A 22,422-nucleotide genomic window follows, 5' to 3' on the forward strand; every position below is an offset into this window, starting at 1 on the left:
TGATCTCGGCACTGGAGCTGTGTGAACCAGCAGCCAGCTGTGGTCGCAGTGCAGTCTCCGGGGTAGCACTCATCAGCCACTAGGGCAGGATCTGAGGATTATTTTTATGAGCTGAGAAATCCCTGGGAAAGAAAAATTTCCCTTTTGCCAGAAGAGGAAAAAGCTGCCAGGTTGGACTGACTGGACCAGTAAGCTCCCTTGATATCATGGCTTTCACTTTATTGCAGCAATTACTGAATAAATGTCCCAGAGATAATGGGATGACCAGAGCCTGATGCTGCCTGGGAGCTACATATGTAGCTTGGGAGGGAGGAAACGTTTCTGTTTCCCATTGAGCTTTCCAAGGGATGTATGCAGCAGTGCTAGCATCTACTGTGAYCAGTGCCTGGCAGGGAGCTGCTGGGTGATGTGTGAGTACCTTTACCAGGTCACCTAGGGAGGCTATGGAGGAGCCATGAGTTCACCCCAAATCTTCTCGGTCCTGCATGTTGCCTCAGCAACAGGGTCAGCCAACATTCTGGCACTAATTCATCCCTGTGAGAGTGAGACACAAGTGTAGTTAGCTTCATATATGACCAAAATTGTTTTTTTTTTCCCTTCTTCCAGAAACCTCCATCCTTGAAGATCCCAGCCTTGGGTTTATTTTGTGCTGAGTCTCTGCCATAATCCTGGCCAGCTCACTCCATGATGGCTTTGTGTCTCAAACAAGTTTTCAACAAAGACAAAACATTTCGTCCCCGGAAAAAATTTGAACCCGGCACTCAACGTTTYGAACTGTACAAGAAAGCTCAGGCGTCCCTGAAGTCTGGGCTAGACCTGAAAGCCGTGGTGCAGCTGCCTCCCGGGGAGAGCATCAACGACTGGATCGCAGTGCATGTGGTGGACTTCTTCAACCGGATCAACCTCATCTATGGGACCATGTCAGAGTACTGCACGGAGAAGAGCTGCCCAATCATGTCGGGTGGGCTCAAGTACGAGTACAGGTGGCAGGATGATAATAAGTACAAGAAGCCGACCAAGCTGTCGGCCCCACAGTACATGTGCATGCTGATGGACTGGATTGAAATGCTCATTAATAACGAGGACATCTTCCCCACCAGGATAGGTGAGTGTGCTCGGTTATTCACAGGAAGGCTGTAGTTATAAGTGCTGCAGGTTTCCAAGCTGGTGATGGCAATCAAAGCTAGTTAATGTCTTCTCAGCAGGGTTGGTATTCTTGAACTTTGCAATCCCAAGGATTGTGGCCCTTCCCATTACAGATTTTCTTCAATCTTTGCTGCAATTTGAGCCTGGGATTGGTCATCCTGTACMCAGGCCACATGGAAAACAATGTTCTYTTTCACTGTGCTTCGAGTTTTTTCKTTATCTTTTGTGATTCTGAGAAATCAGGACTGATAGGTCATCTGCTTCCTTGCCCTTCCTCAAAGAGAGCTGAGCTGCAAGGCCCTTTAGAGGTGGTTATTACGTCTCTCTGCAGCGCTCTTATTCTGACTAACCAACTGCATTTCTTTCTGGTTTTCTAAGTAAATTCGTGTTCCCAAGGTTTAACATTTTTTGTCCTTGCTACTTCACTTCTCAGCTCCTCTCYATCTCTGCTAATTCATCCGAGTCCTGATTTTACATCACATTTTACTATTTAGCTGAGATATCTCYAGAGCAGAAGTGCCTGACCAAAATACCTGACCTTTGCAGCTGCCAACCAAACTCCCAGGGTGTACGATGCAACCCTTCAAAAGATTTTGCCTTAAGAATCTGTTCCAACTGCCAAAGGCAGAAGCAGCCTGCAAACTAACCCTCCTACTGCTGATTTCCAGAGTTTGGCAGCTGCAGTGCTACTTATTATTAGCCCTGCTACTTATCTGCTTTTTTGTACTTTGGGAAGGTGAGTTCAAGGATAGGAGCTGAGTGTGTTGGCTGGTGGGTACTGGGGAATTGTTCTGCTTGAAGGACAACTGTTACAGCTCCCATTTCCTGAGGGGCTGATCTGGTTGTCTTCTGGCATCTTTATGAAGTAAAAAGGTTCTATAAATAAACTTTCCCCCTCTGTAGGATCTGTCCTTTCTCTTGGTCATTTGCATTGAATCCGGCTGCCAGAGCTTTGGGTCATGCATAGAAGTGGTTTCTTTTCAGATGAAATGCAAAGCCACTTGAATTTAAAAGAAGCTTTAAGGAGCTTACAGTGGAAATGCATGATTTTGCAAGTCTGCCTCCCCATTTCTGTTTTCCCAGGCAGCRTAGCTGACAGATCTATATGAAATCAGTAGAGTTTAGGCTTGGGATCTTCATTAACATTCTGTGAAAGTCCCAGAAACCTGTGAAGAAAATAGCATACGTGGGATTACTGGGTGTCACTAATTGTCATAGCCCAGTTTTGCTGTGCTATAATGTCTAGCTATGTGCCGCCTCTTCTGCTGGGAAAGCCTTTGGCAGCCTGGGCTACATCTTTGCTGTGGAGGCTCRGGGGTGGGGAGGTGGGGTGTCACAGCTCTGTGCAAGCGTCAGGATTCACTCAGAGACATTTGCCACTCAGCGGTGAGATCTCTGCAGGCCAGGCATCTGACCCTCACAGGCTGTGTGGTCTCAGCACATCCCAGGAGATGGATGAGGCTGGAAGTGCTCCTTGGTGGCTGGCTGAGAATGCTGGTGTGGGATGTTCAGCTCCAGTAGCCTCAGCTCTGCTGGGAGGCAACAAAGTGCCTGTTGATTCTGGCTGCAGCCGGGGATCTCCGGAGTCTGCGCTTGCAGCTGGATGGGGTCATCGTTGCCAAGGGGATGAATGACAGCCACAGGGTTAGAGACTGGATCTTCGTGTTCCTGAGGCTGCTGGTTCCCAAGGAGAAGCTCTGGGCTTATAAAAGTGGGGACACAGACATAGTTTTATGCTCTTTTCTTTCTAGCCAGAAAGGAGGGTGCTTTGGTCCAATTTAGTGCCTTTTGGGTGGGATTTAGGATGTGATCCTGCCTGGAAGCTGCTCTGGGGAGTCAGGACTAGAATCTTAATATTGCAAAAAGCAGGCATGCAGTGGTGAGACGGTGGCATCGCAGTGCTATCTGCTCTCCCCAGCTCCTTGTGCCACACAAGGGCAGGCTGTGCTCTCTGAGCACTGGGGCAGGTGCTATCATGTGGAAACCTGCAGCAGAAGGTGGGTCAGGAGACATCTTTCCTGCAAAGGGAAAGAAAAGCAAAGCCACAACTGATGCTGGTCCCTCACTTYGGCCTTCCCAATGAAATCAATCTCCCAGCGCTATCACAGGGGAATACAGCCTCCGTAAGGCRCAAAAGCCAAGGGGATGCACATGAATGTTATTCTGCGCTGGGGGAGGTTGCCCCAGACCCCAGTGCAAAGCCTGAGGCACAACCTCTGTGCTCTCTCTAGATGTGGCTCCTGAGATCTCTGTTTGAGGCATCTTGCCCTTGCAGGSTGTGTGGTTTCAGCACATCTCAGGAGATGGATGAGGCTGGAAGTGTTCCTTGGCATTGGCTCCCAGCGTGAGACTGCCAAAAAACACTGTGCCACAGTAGGAGAGAGGAGCTGTGTGCCTGCTGGTACCCTTGGCTGGTCCCTGCTCGTTCTACCATGCTGTCTGCACATTGCCTGCTTTGAAGTATTACTCACAGTCATGTCATCRGTGGTTTTCACCTCATTTCTGGTACTTCTCCTTTTGCAGTGTAAAACATCCCAATGTAGGGAGGTTTCATTTTAGAGGCACTTCTGGATGAGATAATGACTGGATGCAGGCAAGCTTGAGACAAATCTGGTTTTGCTTTAGTAAAACCATTCCTGGGCCCATCGTTCAAGCCTCTTTGTGAGGGGAGCGTGTCATGTCACTGAGTGACTTCAGTCCTGGTGCTGGTATGTCTCAGTGCTTCTGGCATCACATCATATATATGTAAAAGGGAACTTAGTCCTAGAGCTCACTTTAAAAAGCATGAAAGTCTGTTGTGGGAGGAGGGAGCCAGTCACATTTTGTCATCAGTATGTCCCGAGTTAATTGTCACGTTTTGTCGTCAGTATGTCCCCAATTAACTGCTTTTGACTGGCTTGCCATGTGCTCAGGTTAATTGCTTGGCAGCTCTGGCATTTCAGAAGATGGAGGTGTTTGGCCAAAGGGAAATGTCACATCTGTGTTTCTGACAGGGGCTGCTCCTTTTTCCTGTGCCAAAGAATGAGATGAGGCTAAGGGAGTGTTTAGCAGGGAAGGACATGGGGATCCAGGAGAGGAACAAGATCAGAGATGCTCAACCTCTTTCCTAAAGAATAAGGCTCTTGGAAAAGGATCCAAGAAATGGAGGTACAACACACCAAGAAGGCAGAGGGCGGATGAGAGCTGTTTAAAGGAGGGGGAGAAGTTTGAAATGTTCATGGCTGATGGAGGGGGGACCACTGCCCAGGATGGTGAGATGAGAGCAAGGTGCTGTGCAGAGATGAGATGAGAGCAAGGTGCTGCCAGCTGCTGCATCCCTCCATGGGCACCTGCAGACCATGCTGAAGTCATGGCTGAACCTGCCCTCAGCAGATCGAGACAGACTGTGTGTTACCTCTGGCCAAAAGCCTGTTTCCCACAACCCAGACCCCTCCGCATTTTTTTCTTGCACACTGACCAAATTTTTAAAAGCTGTTGTTTTTGAGTGAGATTACCAGTGTGTCTTAGGAACATTGTACACAGAGCTGAGAGCTCCCTTTTCCACTCGCTATGCCCAGGCATGTATCTGCAAGGAGCCTATTTATCTTTTTAGCTAGCACATTTCGCAGCGAGCTTGTTACACTGGTTCTTCCCACTGGCCGCAAGTCCCTCATGTGTAGCCAGAGTCTAAGACTGCTGATGTTTTCAGACCAGCTCAGCCTCCTATATTTTTTAAAGTATTTTTTTCCTAATATATTTTCATGTTTTTGCGTCCCTCCCTCTGGCCATGCAAAAGCAGGAGACCTGCAAGGGAAAATGAAAACTTGCAAACTTCGAGGTGATGAAAGAAAACCGTATCTGCTGTGCAAAGCATGGAGAGAAAACAGAACTGCACATCCTGCATGACAAAGCATCCCATGACAAAGCTTCAGATGCCCCAGGCATGGCCATTTGGGCCAAGAACTGTATTTGCCACATGGCTGGGGTGTCTGGTAACATAAAACACACAGGAAAAATGCTGCAGTGATTGCTGCACTCTCAGCTCCCAGATCTTTTCCCCCTTGTCCCTATTGGGCAGTCAGGGAGAGCTCATGAGGAGACTTGAGAGTTTGGTGTACTTACTTTGCAGAAGGAAGGGCAATGTTTCCCATATAGTTCGGGGTAATTCCCTTGTGTAGGGCTGCAGTTAGGTTAGGAGCAATGCTCTGGCTTCTGGGCTGCAGATTGACAGCTCTCTGGGCTATTTGCATAGTGGACTGGATGGATTCAGCCCCCAGTTTGTATATCAAACCTCTCTACTAGAAGCCACCAATTTTTTAAAAAAAAACCCAGCTCTGAGAATTACTTCTGCAATTACCATAGCCATGGTGGTAAGAGCCCCAGAGCAAACTGTACTACTGCCTCTGCGCTGTGACTGTCAAAGGAGAAAACCCTTCCTTTTCTATTTAAGTTCCCCAAACCCCAGCATGATTTGAGGAGGAGATCCTTGCTTTCCAATTCTCTCTCTCATTTGTGTTCATCTCAGCTGTCTTTCATGGCCTGTTTTTGCCATATGTAACAAAACTGTCCCAGGACAGTTTCTTCTGCTCCCTGGCTAAGGCCACCTGACCACAGACAAAACAGCCTTTTTTTGGAAACAGTAAGCGTTACTCAAACTTGCTAACATTGTCTGAGGCTAACCTCTGTGTCTCTGTCCATCCAACAACTACAAACCTTGAAACACTGCATGATTCAGCAGGGCTTGGTTGAGGTCGTACTGACAGGCAAAGGGAGAGGTATTTCAGAGGTCAGGGTTGGAAAATCATTCACCCTTGGGTAAGAGGCTCAGGTGGAAATGAGAAGAGATGGCTAGCTGGCTTGTAAGCTGGCTGGATCCTTTCRCCTTATGGAGGAGACCTTGGCCGAAGTAAGTCAGCACAGCTCCACTGACTGCAGCAGAGCTCTGCTGATTTGCACTACMAAAGCATCTGGTCCCTTAGCATATGTTAGCACTGTAGCAGAGGGAGGGGAGCAGAGAGACCAGGCCAGGTCTGCCAGCAACGTAAATTTGGTCTGGATTGGATGGAGACATCCAAACACCTTCCCCTTCAGTTTAGCCAAACTGTGATACAGAGCTGTGTCAGCTTTGACTTGATGTCAGACAGGCAGACGGCATCTGAAATGGCAGTAAGTGAGGATGATGTGAGCAGATAGTTTGTGATGTGGCAAAGTTAGCCAGCAGTAATGCAGCTTCCACCAGAAGAAAACCCCTCTGCAGGTTTAGCGGGATGGGATAGGAGGAGGCAGCCGAGCTGTCCATGTACAACGGACCTTGCATACGGCAAGGGTGAGGGTATAGATACCTGTCATCCCCATCCCTGGGGAAATCCACACATAGGGCTCAGTCCCGCTCAAAGGCTTGGCTACATAATCCTTCTTCTGGAGCGGAAACCTGTCTGCCAGTTGAGATGAAACAGTTCCYTGAATGGAGTGAGCTGTGCCAACCCAACTGCTGTAAATTCTCTGTAGTAACAGCTTTCCCAGACAACCCGTATCAGTTTGCATGTGCTAGTGCTCTGTTTTCACTCTTCCAGCTGATGTACCTATGCTGAAAAAACATTTAAGTAGGGAATACACATTGTTCCCATGCAGGGATAAGAATAATGATTGTATGGGTAGATTTTTACCAGCTGGTAAAATCGTATCTGTAGATTTCTTCAGTGAGTGGGTATATGAACAAATTACCACCTGGAAAATATCAACTGCTCCCTGGTAACTGTTATGCCCCGCGGTGCCGGCTGGAAGATGAGTAAGTGTTTCACTGGGTAAAAGCCTTGTGCAGTGCCTGTTATTAGGGAGCTGCCGGCAGGTGGGAGCACGCTGAGCAGGGAGGAGGGCTCGAGGGATGAGGGTTGCAGGGCCCTCGGCCATCCCGTGGCCGTGGCTGCACCGGTCGGCCCAAGCACCAGTCGCGTGTGCTACCACTTTGCTCTGGTTATATCGGTGTGGACACAGGGTGTGGAGCAAATCCAGCACCGGAAACAACTCGCACGCTCTGCCAGTGGCTCTAATGAGTGTTATTCATACTCAGGAGATTTTGGAACAGCTCTTGGCAAGCTTTTAAAAACTTCAGCTCTCCCATTCAAGCGTATTCCCAAAACAATTATTAAAAAAAAAAAGAGAGAGAGAGAGAAAAGAATTGTAAAATTATCCGATACTTTCTATCTGTAACAACAGGAGAAAAATGTTCAGAATTTAGCTAATTATTGCCGTTTTCTCAGCTGGCTAATTTTTACATAATTTGTTATTAAAAAAAAAATCCCTCCTTCTTTCCTTCCAAAATTAACACCACACCAGTTGCAGCTGCTGGCAGGCCATTAGTCTTAAACAGAGCTTTGAAGACTTATTTTTAGAGAAAGACGATTCACTGAACAATATACTGGCCAAAATGGAATTTAAAAATAATAACAATAATAATTCATAGTGTACTTCATTGGGTTACTACTTTCATAGAGGAAAAACTTAAAATTGCCAAGAAGCAAAATAGTTTCACAGTACTGATTCATCATGAAAAAATTAAATTGGCTGGTGCATGARATCTAGGGACTGCAGAGACGGCAAGAAAGATCCAAGATCCATTCGCATTCCCTTACCAGAAGCACATGCACTTTGTTACCTCCCATTTTCATTTCCTTTTACACATAGTCCCACATGGCTTCCTTAAGTTTTGAAGCAATCAGCGTGGAGTGTGGAAAACAGATTTCTCTGAGCATTAAATGACATCTTGGGGTTTCAAGCAAAATATCCAAGATAAACTGAAGGTGCTAATTCATTTTGCAGCTGTGAGTCACATTGCTCACCAATACTCTGGCTGGGTTGCAGTGACTGAAATTGTACCTTCCCTGCTTACAGCTTTTTCCCTGGCTTTGAATACATGTAATAATCTCCCTTTGCCAGCATCATGGATTGCTGTTTTGCTCTGCTCTTYCTCAGATGTGATTGTATGTCTGTTGTGGGGCAAGTGATGCTTCCAGCTGCTGACTGCCCGATCAGTTTACAGCATCCGGATATAATGTCTGGTGATGCCTGGTGGATGAGGAGAGCKGATACTGTGTATAAATGTTCTTCTCAACATCCAAATGAGCTCACAGTGTCCTACTGCATGTGTGTCCCTTGGTCACCTCCTTGTAACTTGTGAATGCCACATTTGATCCCACCTGCCTCATCTCTTCATATCACCGGGCTGCTCACCCCTGCTAGGTCATGTCATCATGCACCATCTCTGAGAGCGAGAAAGATACTGCCACTCCRCCAAAACCAAGGGCCATCGCTGCCCCATCCACAAATACCACGTGCCAGTGTATTGGTGACCAACATGCTCCCTGTGTCCTGCCTGTAACACCATTCGTCTGACCTGGCAGATGTGGGGAAGCCCAGCTGTGAGGAGAGACTGCCTCCAAGGGTTTTTCATGAGTGGGCCCTGTTCTTTCTCTGCTTGCTGTCATGGTGATCCCTACGGCTTTAAGTGTRTGTACTGGGGTTTGACTTCTGGATTTAAAGTGAAGTATCTGCAAGGGAAAGGCTGGTGCTTGGCCAGGGCTGAGATCCTTTTCATGGGTCTTTCACATTTGCCTGGGATGTGCTACCTATAATTTAATCACCCTGACCTGCATGAGGAGGCAAATTAAATGTCAAGCAAGCATGACCTGCTCTCAATTTATCCTCCACTGTGTCATCTTGTGGGCTGGAGAGGATGTCAYGTGAGTTGTCTGCTGGACATCCACTGTGCTAGCAGCCACGATCCAGGACAAACGGCATTTTTACCAGATATTTATGCTGCTCTGCCCAGCTTAGTCAAAACACCTTTTTGCTGATAGATCTCTATGGGAGAGACCTTTAATTTCAATTTTYGGTGAAGGGATGGGGAATTTGTCCRGTTCCTCACTGACGTGACCAGCGCACGTTGGGGCTGGCGTGTGTTGCTTTGATTTGTTGAAGATCTGCAGCAAGATGCAACTGCTGCTGACAGGAGCAGCCAGCCAGGAGAAGCTTTGAGCTTGAAAGCAGCACAGAGCTGGAGAGCAGTTTGCTTATCAGATATCCGCCCTGCTTCCTTCTTGCAAGGAAATGCTTTAATCAACTCACACAGGCCCCCACGCTGAGCAGATCTCCAGCTCTCAAATGGGAGATGTCTCCCTGCTTTTAAAACAGACCACAGGCTCTGGGTTGAGATCCAAACATGCATAGGGTAAGAGAGAGACCTTCYCCAGAAATCCACCCAATGGAGGGAACACCAGTCTCCAAGCTCCAGGTCACTGTCCTGTCAGGGAAGGGACATGGGAAGGATTTAGCTCCATATACCATGCTGCATGTGTTTCAGCTAAAGGAAGRTGCCTGTATCAGATGGACAGATCTTCCAGGTAGGCTGGTCAGCTCCTGCTAGTCTTTATGTGTCTCTTGTGACATGTGGCTGGGGCCATGTGCCCTGGTGCATGTCCGGCTATGCCCTGACCTCTCTCCTGGTCTGTGATCCCCTRTGCCAGTTGCAGGGTTGAGCCCATCCGCTGCAGCCTGTATTCAGGTTCCAGAGATGGGAGAGTGGCACAGAAGACTAAGACATGGCAACAGCATGGAGAGTGGAAGGAGGACCTGATAGCCCTGTGTTGTGGCCTGTACCRCTGGCATGGCTCTGCCTCCCTGGGTGAGCAAGTAGGGTGATGAGGGAGGAAAGGGACAGACATGGATCCCACTGATCCATTATCCAAGGGACCATAGGGAACAGTGGTGGTGTGACATGGGGTTGACCTGTCGAAGGCCAYTGGTGACAGCCAGATACCACTGCAGCCTAGCCATGTCTGGAAGGGACAGCCACACACTGACACCTTGTGATGGACACGAGGAAAAGCAGCTCTGCTTCATGTCCTAGGAGCTGATGATATTGTTGTGAAAGTACAGTGGTGGGGTGCCCCAGTAGGATACTTTCAGGTCCTGGCACCCGCATGAGATCTTTCCAGGCATGACTAGGTAYATGGTAGCTCAGCATCTTCCCAGACACAGTAGCGTGGTTGCTGTTGGTCACAAGACATGGGTTAAGTGCCCTGTCCCCAATGGAAGAGAGACTTCCAGAAAACACAGGTTGTAGCTGGATGTGCCTGCTGCTCGAAGTCCCTCAGCTGCCAGCATGCCCATGAAGACTTGGACTTACGGGTTAAGATGGTTCCTGGCTAACTTCAGAACCAAAAGTAGTGGAAAGCCACTATCCCTGTCTGCCAGCTTTGGATGTGGCTTATCCAACAGCACTACCTGGACCACACATGCTGTCAGCTCTGGGTGTCTCAGAGCCTTTTGATCTGCTGTTCACTGCCTGATTTTATTTCTCTCTCAACTCAGAATTGGATGAAGGTTTGTTGTTTTCTTTCACCATCAGTCTTYGCAGTTTGGAGATAAACTCTAATTGGCTGGTCAGGTCTCATTTCTTCCCCATTGTTTGTTTTGACCAAACAAGCAAGTTACTAGGCAAGTGGCATGGATCACAAACTGGAGAATGCACACATAACACCGCCCACCGCGACCTTGCTAAGTTCCAGGCAACTGCTTGTCTCTGAGTCCCAGGGAGACACAATGTTCAGAACAACATGTATTCCCCAACCAGCACACTGGGAGTGCATGCTCATTAGCCATCATTTGCTGTGATGGATTGGCTTTATTAAAAGAAATACTTCTTGGCTGGTTCTTCAAAGCTGGTCTGTAGGGGCCACCCTAACAGCATTTCTTTCTCCCCAGTTTGGTGCTCAGGGCTTTTATTTGCTCAGCAAATTCTCACCCAAYGCAAAAAGTTCAAATGAAGTCTTCAATAAAGCCCCCAGTCCTTCCTGAGTGCAGGGGTACCCAGTGGTCTGTTCTCCGATCCCTGTCCTAATCAGACAGGCAAGTAAAGAGCGCTCCACAGTCAAAGCCCAATAATGGGCTCCTGATATCATCTAAAAATTGCTGGCATGGGAAGGTCCTGGTTGTGCTTTGCCAGATGCAAATTCTTTTCCTAGAAAGTCCTAAAAAGTATATGTCAGAGCTAACAGTGGAGGTAGTAGCAATGAAATGTGTCCAAAGATCCTGCTGGGTTTTGTACTGCTGTGGAAGCAGCCCTGGGATTGTGGCGTGCTAGCAGCTATGCTGGGTGATGGCTGTGAATCATCTCAAAACTGCATCTCTGTGTTTCTGTGATGYTGAACTCAGATATATGTCTCTGAGATCCAGCTGGGCCATACATCTGTGGCATGAACACACACTGGTTCTGCCCTGGCAGCCACACTGATTAAATGCATGAAGCAAAAGGAGACTTTACTGTGCTGGGCTGAAGGTAATGCTGTTTTAGACCAGAAATCATCTTCTGTTATAAGTACTGAGAAACTAAACTCAACAGTCACTGAATTTTGGGCATTGAAAATAGGCTCCAGAAGTGATGGCAATAGTACAGATCCTTTGCATTTTCCACTTCTGGAGGAGAGGGGGATGATACTGCTGCTGGGAAACAAAACTGCCAGGAACATTTGGGAAAAGATTTTAATTGCCTAGCAAGGCAGATGAGGAAGATTCAAAGATGAAATTTCCATTTTTATTTTTTTAGCTAAGAGATTTGCTGATGCTTTTCACAGCACAAAACACCTGAGCTGGCCATGGTGGACCAGATGTTATCTGGAAAGATTTTTAAGACGTTAAGTGTTGCAGTAATGAGAAGCTAAGGGAGGAGGCAAGTACAGCTGTGTGAAGGGAGAGTTTTATTTTGCTATTTACAATTTTGAATTTGGTTGCTCGGGGAAAAGAAGAACCTTCAGGAAAACAAATTTGAATCATTTCATTTTTCACCTTCCAAAAAATATGTTTGGGATTTTCAAAGCCACGTTTCCKTTGGAGATTTACCCCAAGCTTCCAGGCGCTGACTGTACTGACACTTGTGAGTTTTTCACTGTGATAACAGCCAGAGGGTTGTATTTGGCTGAGGATGGAAGTGTAGAGTAGGAAATTGTGTCCTTGTGTGGGACAAGGCTAAAAGTAGAGTCTGCAGCAGTCCCTATGGGGGATCCTATTTTTGAAWATCCTAGAAGGACATCCCAGGAGGTACCATCATACAGGTTAAATTAAATTATAATCTGAGCATCATTAAGCCAGTCAATTTCCCTCCCACTCTGTTTTAATGAGATACTCATTGGAAATAGGGACCTGGAAAAAAGGTAGAAACCCCACCTGTTTCTTTTGGTGCATGTTTGCACCAAAGTGATATTTGAGGATGTTTGGAGAAAGAACTGTATAAAACATGTTTCAATTCAGAATATCCCAGGGAAGGTTTATTCCCTGCTGGAAGGAGATTTGCTTTTTTCAAGGATCTAGATAAATGAATACATGTGGCTCTGTGAGGTCGACTGGTCTGACTGGGAATGGGACCATGCATGGCCATGGCACATGGCACAGAGATTGGTGTTATAAATCACTGTGGGTTCAGCTGAAGGGAAAGACTTCTTATGGCAAACTGCCTCTGTCCTTGCAGCGATCTGTCCATGCCCATAGTCCAAGGTAAACCCTTTGCTGTATTATGTGGTATTGGGCAAGGTTAGAGAAATCTTTCAATATTTTGAATTTTGCTGTGTCTGCACAGGCTTGCAGAGGAAATGTGGGGAGACAGGGCAGAAGGATCCTCTGACAGATGACTCTGGGGCTGGACAGATGTGGACAGATGTGGTTCCCTCCATTGGACGAGAACTGTTCCCTCCTGGGGAAACTCCCCAGATCCTCAGACCATGCCTGGATAAAATTGCCAGCTAAGRAAAAAGGAAGCATCTGGGAAAGCTGGATAGTACGTTTCCCTGGCATAGCTGCCACCATTAGTCAAGAGAATCCTCCCTCATTACCCATRGTTGCTTGTTAATCATAGCAGCAACATTTAAAATCTAGGGTTTTTTTTGTAAATGCTCAAATGGCTTCCAAATTGCTTCTGCTTTGCAGGTGTTCCCTTCCCCAAGCACTTCCAGCAAGTTTGCACTAAGATCCTCACCCGCCTCTTCCGTGTCTTTGTCCATGTCTACATCCACCACTTTGACAGCATCATCAACATGGGTGCTGAGGCTCACGTCAACACCTGCTACAAGCACTTTTACTACTTCATCAGGGAATTCAGCCTTGTTGACCATCGGGAGCTGGAGCCTTTGGTAAGGATGTCCCAGGGATGAGGAGGCCGGGGGTGGGGGGATGAGAGCAGCATGGATTGAATACAGCACTGGTAAATTCACTTAGGGTTGGACTCTAGCCACTGGGGTCAAGCCCTGTGGATTCTTTCACCCACCCTGCCTATGTTTTCTCTTGTGTGACTAATAACCTTAGTCCTCTGAGGGAGAACTTCCTAACCCATCAGTCTTTGAAAATCCTCCTTTGCCTCTGTTACAGTTGCCATGAATCAGTCCTTGGCACTCTGAGGACCATGGTAACATAGTGTCCCTCTATACTGTCTTGGTAGTTCCTATGAAATTTGCAGACCACAGTGTCTCTGGCCAATTGTGTCCATGTGGCCTTCAGGGATAAGATKTGAGTACAAAATTCCCTCTCCACAGACTTGAGTTTTCCCATTAGAAGATTAAGGTCCCAGCTTGAGGTYGTAATGTGAAGTATAACGAGGCTGGAGGAACTCTGACAAACTCTGACGAAGTGCTCAGCTTCAGACAACAGCTATGGAGCTTGAATTGGAGAGGCCTCCCTGGAGCTCCAAGTTTCCCTTCAACATCCCTTGGGAAGCAATTATTCAAATAGAGCAGAAGTCCTTGAATACAGYAGGACAGAGGGGAGAGCAGAGACCAGACAGTCCAAGCAAATAAACTAGAAAACACGTGTAGCTGGTTTTGTAAGAGAAGCAAATGTGTCACAAGCAAGGTTGAGTGTGGTCTGACTTAGGGAGGACATGTAGCAATAGGGAAAAAAGTAATTGGGAACCTAGTAGTTAGTATGCTGTGATAAAGGGGATGGATTGCAGAAAAGGGCATGTGCAGTAGCACAYAGCCAGGGAAGACAAATAGCATCTGAGCCCAGAGAGAAAAGAGTAGGGGCCTGAGTGCTAAGTGCTTTAATTTCTTTACTGCTTCCATTTGTCTCGGTCAATTTTCTGCCTGTCTGCTTTAATCTTCATTTGGGAAGRGGGACGATCATTTAACCAGAGGGACCTGAAGGCAACAGCATCTGTATTAGTTACTTCATATAGTTTGATTATGACCTATATTATCACAATGGCTTCAGCCCTAGAAAATGAGGCTCAGTGGCAGTGTCCTCTGTGCCTCTTCCTCACCACCACTCTTCATGACAAACTTCTTCAGTGTTGATTTACAGCCCATAATGGTGTCGTCATCTTTGAATGATGCTTGCTAATGTAAATAATTAGCACCTAATAGCCAAAGCAGAGGTTGACATTGCTAAATAGGTTTTCAGTACCAGTGACTCACATGCAACATGGTATGATTTATGGCTCTGGATGAATCTAAGATGAATAGGTTTTCCAGTGTGATGCAACTAGGACTAAACTACAAGGAAACAAGGAACATTTATCTCTAGTTTATCTTTGTCTGATTTGTTGCTGCACACATTGTATGGCATCCAAACCCTACAGCAGACCCAAACATCTGGAAGACCTCCTTCCCCCAGGCAATGACCTGCTGTAGGTGCGCAGGGGAGTGACCTTTTGCTACCAGAGAATGGTTGTGTCCTGGATGCACTGCTAGGTTTTGGAGGGAGGGACAATCTGTTGAAGCCTGTGAACAACTTTCACAGATTGTGCCTGTTGACATGTGAATGGCAGCAGGACTGTGTTAGTCTAGTCTTTCTGTGTAATTCTTGTTGAAGGCAGTAAGCTAGCATGGCTTGAAGGTAACTCTGTTTTGTGCTCCCAGAAACCCAGCCACGCACCCTTGGAGGTGCTCTCATGACCACATACAAACTCTCTTTCTGACTGTTTAACTCAATCTCTGTCAAAATCTCAGTAGGTTGTTCATAGGGCCAGGAAAAGGGACCTCCTGTTCCCCAGAGCTTGTGGTTCAAATCCTGTCTGGAGAAAGTCTCTTGCAATTTCTCCATCYGAAAATAAAACAAATGACATGGATAAGGTTGGATCTAATGTCGGAAACTGAGGGGACTTTCAATCTATATGGCAAGAGGAGTTTGCATGTTTTCATTTCCATACCTCRGTACCCCTCTAGCCCCTCATCCTTGCACGTCAGTTGGAGACAGGGAGCACAAGACAATATAGTCCTACTCTAAGCTGGGAAGCAGGTGCTGCTACACCCACAACTGGCTYAGATTTGCCAATGAAGAATACAGAGCCTGCACCTAATTTCTCCTGGGTTACTGCCAGCTGATGGGCTGAAGCTTAAAGGACTCATATGCTGTCATACCATGCTTCTGCTGTTACCAGCCCTTCATCATAAGCAAGTTATGCTGCGCTGAAGTTACATGGTTTAATGGCTAAAACTTTGCGCATGATCAGCTGCGGCAGCTGTGCTAAGAGTGGCTGTCTGCTGTGCCATGGGAGCTCCTTCACTTTCAATTACAGGCCCACGCTCTGAGTCCTGTGCAATTCGATCCCTTGAAGAGCCGGAAAAAATCAGGATCTCTGCTGGATACAGAATGATCTCAGGATCTTTTTCACAGGATACAGGTTCCCTTCCTTCTGATCGCTCTGTTATCCCAGGTAGGCTGCARCCTGGCATTGCCATTGGTGCCAAAGTCTGCACGGATTACTGTTGATTCAGTAGCTTCAAACAGCACTTCTTGCTGAAGCAAGGAAAACAGCACTTTGCTGCAGATGAGACTTGGCTGCAAAACTCTAGGGCTGGAAGCAGCTACTCAGCCTGCAGATGACTGTGACAGCTTCTCAGGTTGAAACAGGGGAGTTATGCAAAGCTTATGTAACAGGGAATTTTTTTAACTTTTATTCCATCTACTACCTCAAATGCTGTCAAAGTCCAGAAGACCAAAAGGGATAAAGGATAAAGGTTACCTTTCTGTAGCAATGTTTTCCCCTGCTCTTCTTCCCTCCAAGACACGATAATGGGAAGTTTCTTTATGAACGTCACAGTGRTGTGTGAATGAGCCCTGGGAGGCTGGTTTGGTTCCGCCTCATTGTGCAGTGGAGTATTTGTGGGAATCTGAGGGGTGGCATTTGCACTGTTTTGGCTATGCTTTAGCAGGAATTGTAAGGATGCACAAATAATAGGATTAAACCTCTGCAGCACTCTCCGCTTGACCTCAGCCCACTTTCCTTTGGCAAATTACTCTCTCCAGTCCAGCCCAGTAACTTGCTCTACTCATTCCTCTTTCCACTGGGCACCATTAGCTACATCTCTGATTCTAGGTGTTTTTAAGTCCTGAAGGATTCCTCAGCTGTTCTGCAACATAAGCAAGGACAAACAGTGGGTTGCATATTCCTTCATTTTAAGGTGGCTAAGATGGCAAGATCCAGTCCTTGCTAGTTCTCAAAGTTTGTGGAAAGGTGATCCATCTTTGGGGTGAGATTAAATGAATTGTCCTTTCTCATAAGGAAGCCTGGATGACTGACTTAACTTAGCATTTAGATGGTCAGTTAGCCTACATGAATCCCATGAAAGAAGAGATTCCTTCCTGCAGAGGTGCCTGTTCCCTGCACATGGCTATGGGCTCCAAGTGTATGGGCATGTAGGGGGAGAAAATCTGAGTGAGGCAGCAGGTCTGAGTGCCTTGTTATGGCTGGGGCCTTCCTGGCATAGGCTTTCTACTGGTCCCAGTTATAGGATTTAGGAGGAAAAGGAGCAAAACAACAATAACAAAAAAAACCCCAGCATCTTCTCAGCCAGCAAATGTCCTCTGGGCCCAAATAGCTTAGAAGAAATACAGGAATCGTGAGATGAAGGAATTCTTGGTTTCTAACCCTGCCTTTCAGTAAATCTCCCTTTGCTGCCTCAGTTTCCCTTTTGTGAAACTTCTTTGGAAAGTGATCACTTAGTAGCAAATCCTAGAAGCTGAGAATGAGACAGATGCTTTGGGCAGAACTAAGAGCAGGCATTGATTCACTCTCTTAACAAAGACCCAATCGAGAAATGAGGGCTTTGAGAAAAGCCGTTAATTTATTTCCTTGAGGAAGGTGAAGGCAGGTCATAGCACTGGGCAGCTGCACTAGCAGAAGCCCAGCTAAGACAAAGCTGGGGGGATTTTCCAGAGCGTGGTGAATGCCATGGGCATTCATGGCTGAAGAGCTTGCAAGCACCTTGGAATCTACTGACCACCCCAACCCATCCCACTGAAGGCTTCTTTTGTGCATGGTGCATCCCTGCTGCAGTAGTTGGGTGGGCTGTATGCTGTTGTGAGGGGATGTTTACACTGTTCTCATCCCCTCTTCTTTTTCCTTCTGAGAGTTTACAGGCACTTCTCATTTGCAAAATGATTTTGTGGCAGAGCATCGCTTTTTCATTTGATGGCAGCATTCTGCACTTGAGTGCCAAGTCTTTGCCACTGTCCCCGTGATAGATTTCAATAACAAAGCTCTCAGCATTGAAGACCAGAGATGGCAGCTCCTGGCCCCTTTCACTATAGCACTAAAGAGCCTTTCATGAGTTTACTCAAGGGTCATCCCACTTTTCTAGTCCTGCATTTCTTGCAGTCACATTCTTCCTTTTCCACAGAGCAGGAGGCCAATAAACTTCAGATCTCTTCTGGGAATACATTTTAAGATGTTCAAACATTTCTCAGGGTGGGAGGAAGGTTGTCTATGTGCATGTGCAGATTAACAAGCTATGAACCTGATAAGCTAGAGAGAACCAAAGATTTTCCTCACTGCAGCAATGTATCCAATTTGGAAGCTATTAGTTGAGCTCCTTAAAGTGAGGACAAATATTACCTTCCATTAGCTTGGAGTTGGGCACCTTTTTAATGTAGCTGGCATTGTAACACCCAGTCCTGGCTAAAGAAAACAGTCTGTTAGCCTAAGGAGAACTTGATACTGTCATCTTGTTTCTGCCTGTGCCCAGCACCTAGCTCAGGACTAGGGTTTGTAGATGAAACATTTGGAGAAATGACAAGAGTGGTGATGGAGTCAAGGGGACTCTGGCTGTGAGTGTGTGGGCCTGAGCAGCTGGTGGAGAGGTTGATCAGGCTGGAGGGCCCTGTTTCTTACATCCTAGGAGTAACAGAGGGCAGGCTTTGCTGCCTTGAGAGGAATATCACGAAAACAGCACCAAAGGCTGGAGATATCTGTTAGTAGCAGGTTTCCTGTGGACTTCCATTATTAACACTCAGGGGCAGGTTTAGCTCAGTTGGTTAGAGCATGGTGCTGCTAATGCCAAGGTTGCAGGTTCAATCCCCCTGTAGCCTATGCTAAGGGTTGGACTAGATGATCTCCAGAGGTCCCTTCCAACCTTACCATTCTATAATCTATGAACACTTGTTTGTATTGCAGCGTGGCCATGGGATCCCTTGCCAAAACCACAGATCCTTTGGTTGAGTCATTGCTGCTTCACAGAGCAAGAGCTGCTGCTCCTGGGAGGAGCTTTCAGTCTCCCGTCTCCTGGGCAGCTGCAGACAGAGGCTCTTAGAGCTGTACTGTCTTATCCAGCTGCTGCACAGCTGAGTCAGAAGTAGGACCTGGATCTTTTGACTTCTCGGGCAGTGCTCTTTCTTTGGATTGCTTTCAAAGCTAGGACACAGCCAAAATGACCTTCTGCCATGGAGACTGAGGAAGATCCCAGTGAAAAGCAGCTGAGACAAGCAGAGGGGTTCCAGGAAGGCTAGCATGGGAAACAGTGAAACTTTCCTTGAGACTTCCACAGACACTTCCTTGGACTGTTTTGGGATATCCACCAAAGTGTTTTATATGTCACTTTACTCAAATCCAGCTTTTGTATTTACTGTTTCTTTCTTTTTTCTCCTCCTTCAATGCAGAAAGAAATGACAGAACGAATTTGCCATTGAAGTGATTTCAGCAGGCAAACTCAGCTAGCTCATTTGGAGTCCAGTGGGATAAGACACCCTGTGGTGGGAGACCTGTTCCAGAGGACTCACTCTGGTCATTTAAATCCAACAAACTGAACACTGCAGAAGAACCTCTTCAGGCCAGGGCTGAATCCTAAACTTGTTCAACATCTCTGGACATTTTTTTTAATAGATCCCATTCTCTATCATGTGGCTGCTTGACTTCTGGAGAACAAGACAAGTCTGGCTGACTTTTACACACTCCGGTCTCTAAGACCTTAGCCTGTGTCTGGTGATACCCTTTCACCTACCCTTCCTCTTGTTTTGTCCTCAGCTATATTGACCCCCACGCATTTTGTTAGTAACACCTGCTCACAGGGTACAGTGATCCTGCTAGCAAAGATTACCCATGAGCAGGTGTGAACTTGGCTATTGAGTAATGCCTGTTACTATTCCTACATGGACTGGTTTTCTCCCCTCCAAGGTCAGCTCTGCAAAGCTGGTGACATTTGATCCCAACTGCCTTCATGAGATAATAGCCAATATACCATTTTTAACCATGAGCTATGAATGTCTCCTCTGCCTTGAACAATTCCTGTTTTATCAAAGGGACCATTTCCCCCCACTCCTCCCAGAAACATTCACACACAACAGGGACTTCATGATGTTCCAAACCTAACATTTCTTGGACTAATGACTAATCCCATGACAAGTGGAGATGAACTAGGCCACTTTTCAGTGTGATCAGCCCTGTCTACCTGAGTATTTTCCAGACTCACAAATCATGATACAAAGTGAGGGAAAAACACTGTTGTCAAAAAACAAACAACATTTCCTGACATGTTGTCGTGGCTCAAAACCAGCAAATTCTGGCTATAGAAATTGTTGTCTTTCCATTATCCAACCATGCATCATAGCTGATTAGGCTGGGAAGGATTTCAAGAGACATCTGATCTACCTTGTTCTTCCAAAAAGGCAATATTTGCTCTATTTAAACCTTGTTGATTGGGATTTTTAGCCTGAGAAAGAAACCATGCCATCTCTACCCAATCTGTGTTATTATTCCCTTGAAAGGCATTAGTACCACACCTTAAAATTTCTCCCCTTCATTCTTGCAATGCCTATTAACTATTGCTGCATTCCCTGTGACATCTTCCTTTTGACAAGATATGAAGTCTTTTTATTATTATTTTGGGGGAAAGCAAATTGTCTGAGCCACAATGTTGTTACATTTGTGCTTCCTGGCACCTTTTTCTGGAAAGGTTTTGTACACTGCACACAGCCAATATTTATAACCAGAGGTTTGCCCACTTTTCAGGAAAGGAGGGTTTTGGCTAGAAAATGTAAATATTATGCCAGCATTGAAGTGCACAAATGGATTTTTAGTGCTCAAAGCACTTATTTTGTTGTGAAAATCTATTTTTTTTAATCTTGTGTACCAGATGTATATTTTTACATGGAAATAAAAAGAAGCAAAATGGAGACAAAAACCCCAATACATCATTCCAATAATTTCTGTGTAAAATTATCTGTAAAAGTCCAAATGTTTTGGTCTGCTACTAATTAAAGAAACATGAATGAGCCTGGTGTCCTTCATTCTTCTCTGATCCATTGTAGAAAGTAAGACATCGTGAAAAGGCATTTCAGATAACTTGAACAGTGGATCCTCCTCAAGAGTTGAATCACTGATGGATCTCTGTGCCACATGGAGAGCTCAGCAATTCATAGTATTGCAAGAAGTGGAGTATGATAAAGACTACAAACAGCTGCTGAAAATTGGCAGAGAATTTCAGCTTTTGGTTTTTCTCTCCAGCTTGCATTTCAAAGAGGAGCTTGACAAAGACTAATGTTGCTGGGCAGTGTTTCCCCTTCCTAACTTTTCACTGGCATCCCAGCTGAAGGTGTTTTTGCAGTGATGCTTGATGGTAACTTTTGCTCATTATTATTCCAAAGGTGTTTGTTTTCTAGGGTCTGGGATATGTGTTGGAGCCTCCTCATATAAAGAAGAACCACAGGCACATATTGCTGTGTGGTGTAGAGGGAGGAGATGACAACAGCCCTACTAAGAACCTGCTGCATTCTTGAGGAATGAGGCCTAGTTGGACTCTAAGCATAGGAGCCCTTCCAGCTTCTGGTAATCAGCAATCCTGGGACTTGTAGAGAAACTGTCTCAACAGCAGGGCCTAAGGGGAAACTCAGCAGTAGCCTGCAGCTACTTGCAGGTGAGGTACAAAGACAACAGTCAACCTCTTCCCAACAGTGGCAGATGGTGAGATGGTCACAGTTGTGACTTGGGATGTTCAATAGGACAATGGAAAAAAAATACTCCTCAAGAGGATGGTGCATTCAGTGAACAGATATCCAGAGAGGAAGCACTAATTACCCTCAGAAGTTTCCAAACTCAGCTAAATGCAGCCATACTGGCCCTCCTCTAGGGTTGGTGACAGTCCCGCTCTGAGTGAGAGTCTGGACAAGAAGTCACAGAGGTCCCTCCCAACATTTCTGTGATTCTTTTACTTCCTAAACTAGAAATTGCATCTGAATTTTGGGGGTTTAACAAGACTTGCCGTAAATAATGCTCATAAGCAGAAGCCTGCTCATATTGTTGCCTTCCACATTGTTTTCTGGCAATGAGTTCCACCAGGTAGTTATACATTATGTATTAAAAAGGGGGAGTTTATTTTGTTTCTTTTTAAACACATGCCTGAGGATTTCAGCCCTCCCGCTTTTGGGAGAAGCAGTGAATAAGTGTTTCCTGTTTACCTTCTCTGCACCACAGAGCTCCAACTGATTCCTGTGGAGCTCAAAGCGCTGATTGTTCCTGAAAGACCAAGACATAGGCTTGTCTCAGGCAGAAATTTTAAAAAGAATTTAAAGGTTGCTATTTTTTTCTTTTCTTTTTATCTTGGTTTTCCCAAGGAAACAAAGCTCATGTGATTGTGCTATGACAACTTCATCCTCATTAACTCTGGAAGTGCTATAGGAAGGGGAGGGATTGAGGGAGGAAGGAAAACCTGAATGAACGTCTGCACTGTGTTTTGCAGATGAGCTTAACCATCTCACACCAGAGAGTCCACATGGGAGATCATCACAGCCAAGAAAGCTCACAGGCTTTCCATTGTCTGGATTCCTTGTTAACCATTAAATGCTGTGCAGCAAATTCTGTTACATTAATGAAAACATCTTGTAGCATTTATGTTACCACATTCCTCAGGATTTGTGTCCAAATAAGGAGAAAAATCATGTTTGCAAGCACCGCCTAGCCCAGAAGGTGGTTGCATTCAAAGGCTGGTCATTTTGACTCTCTTTCCTCCAAATTCTTGCCAATGGTTATGCAATGGGGAGGAC

At 46.1% G+C, this 22,422-nt stretch overlaps 1 protein-coding gene across 9 annotated transcripts in view; it reads left to right on the forward strand.

Moving 5' to 3' along the window:
- MOB3C (MOB kinase activator 3C) overlaps positions 1–20,642 on the forward strand; it is a 36,277-nt gene extending 15,635 nt beyond the window's left edge. For 7 of the 9 annotated variants that reach the window (XM_085308084.1, XM_085308080.1, XM_085308081.1 and 4 more), the window contains 3 exons: positions 607–1,105; positions 13,102–13,304; positions 15,686–16,282. In XM_085308084.1, the coding sequence (XP_085164210.1) occupies positions 685–1,105; positions 13,102–13,304; positions 15,686–15,763 (702 nt within the window). In that variant the 5' untranslated portion in view covers positions 607–684 and the 3' untranslated portion in view covers positions 15,764–16,282. Of the gene's footprint in view, positions 1–606; positions 1,106–13,101; positions 13,376–15,685; positions 16,283–19,044 lie in introns of those variants that run through there. The other 2 variants (XR_014896251.1, XM_085308087.1) reach the window with 2 other exon arrangements.
- The last annotated feature ends 1,780 nt before the right edge of the window (positions 20,643–22,422 follow it).

The sequence above is a fragment of the Rhea americana genome, unplaced genomic scaffold (genome assembly GCF_003343005.1).
Source record: "Rhea americana isolate MKP2758 unplaced genomic scaffold, rheAme1 scaffold_27, whole genome shotgun sequence".
In the NCBI taxonomy this organism is placed as follows: domain Eukaryota; kingdom Metazoa; phylum Chordata; class Aves; order Rheiformes; family Rheidae; genus Rhea; species Rhea americana.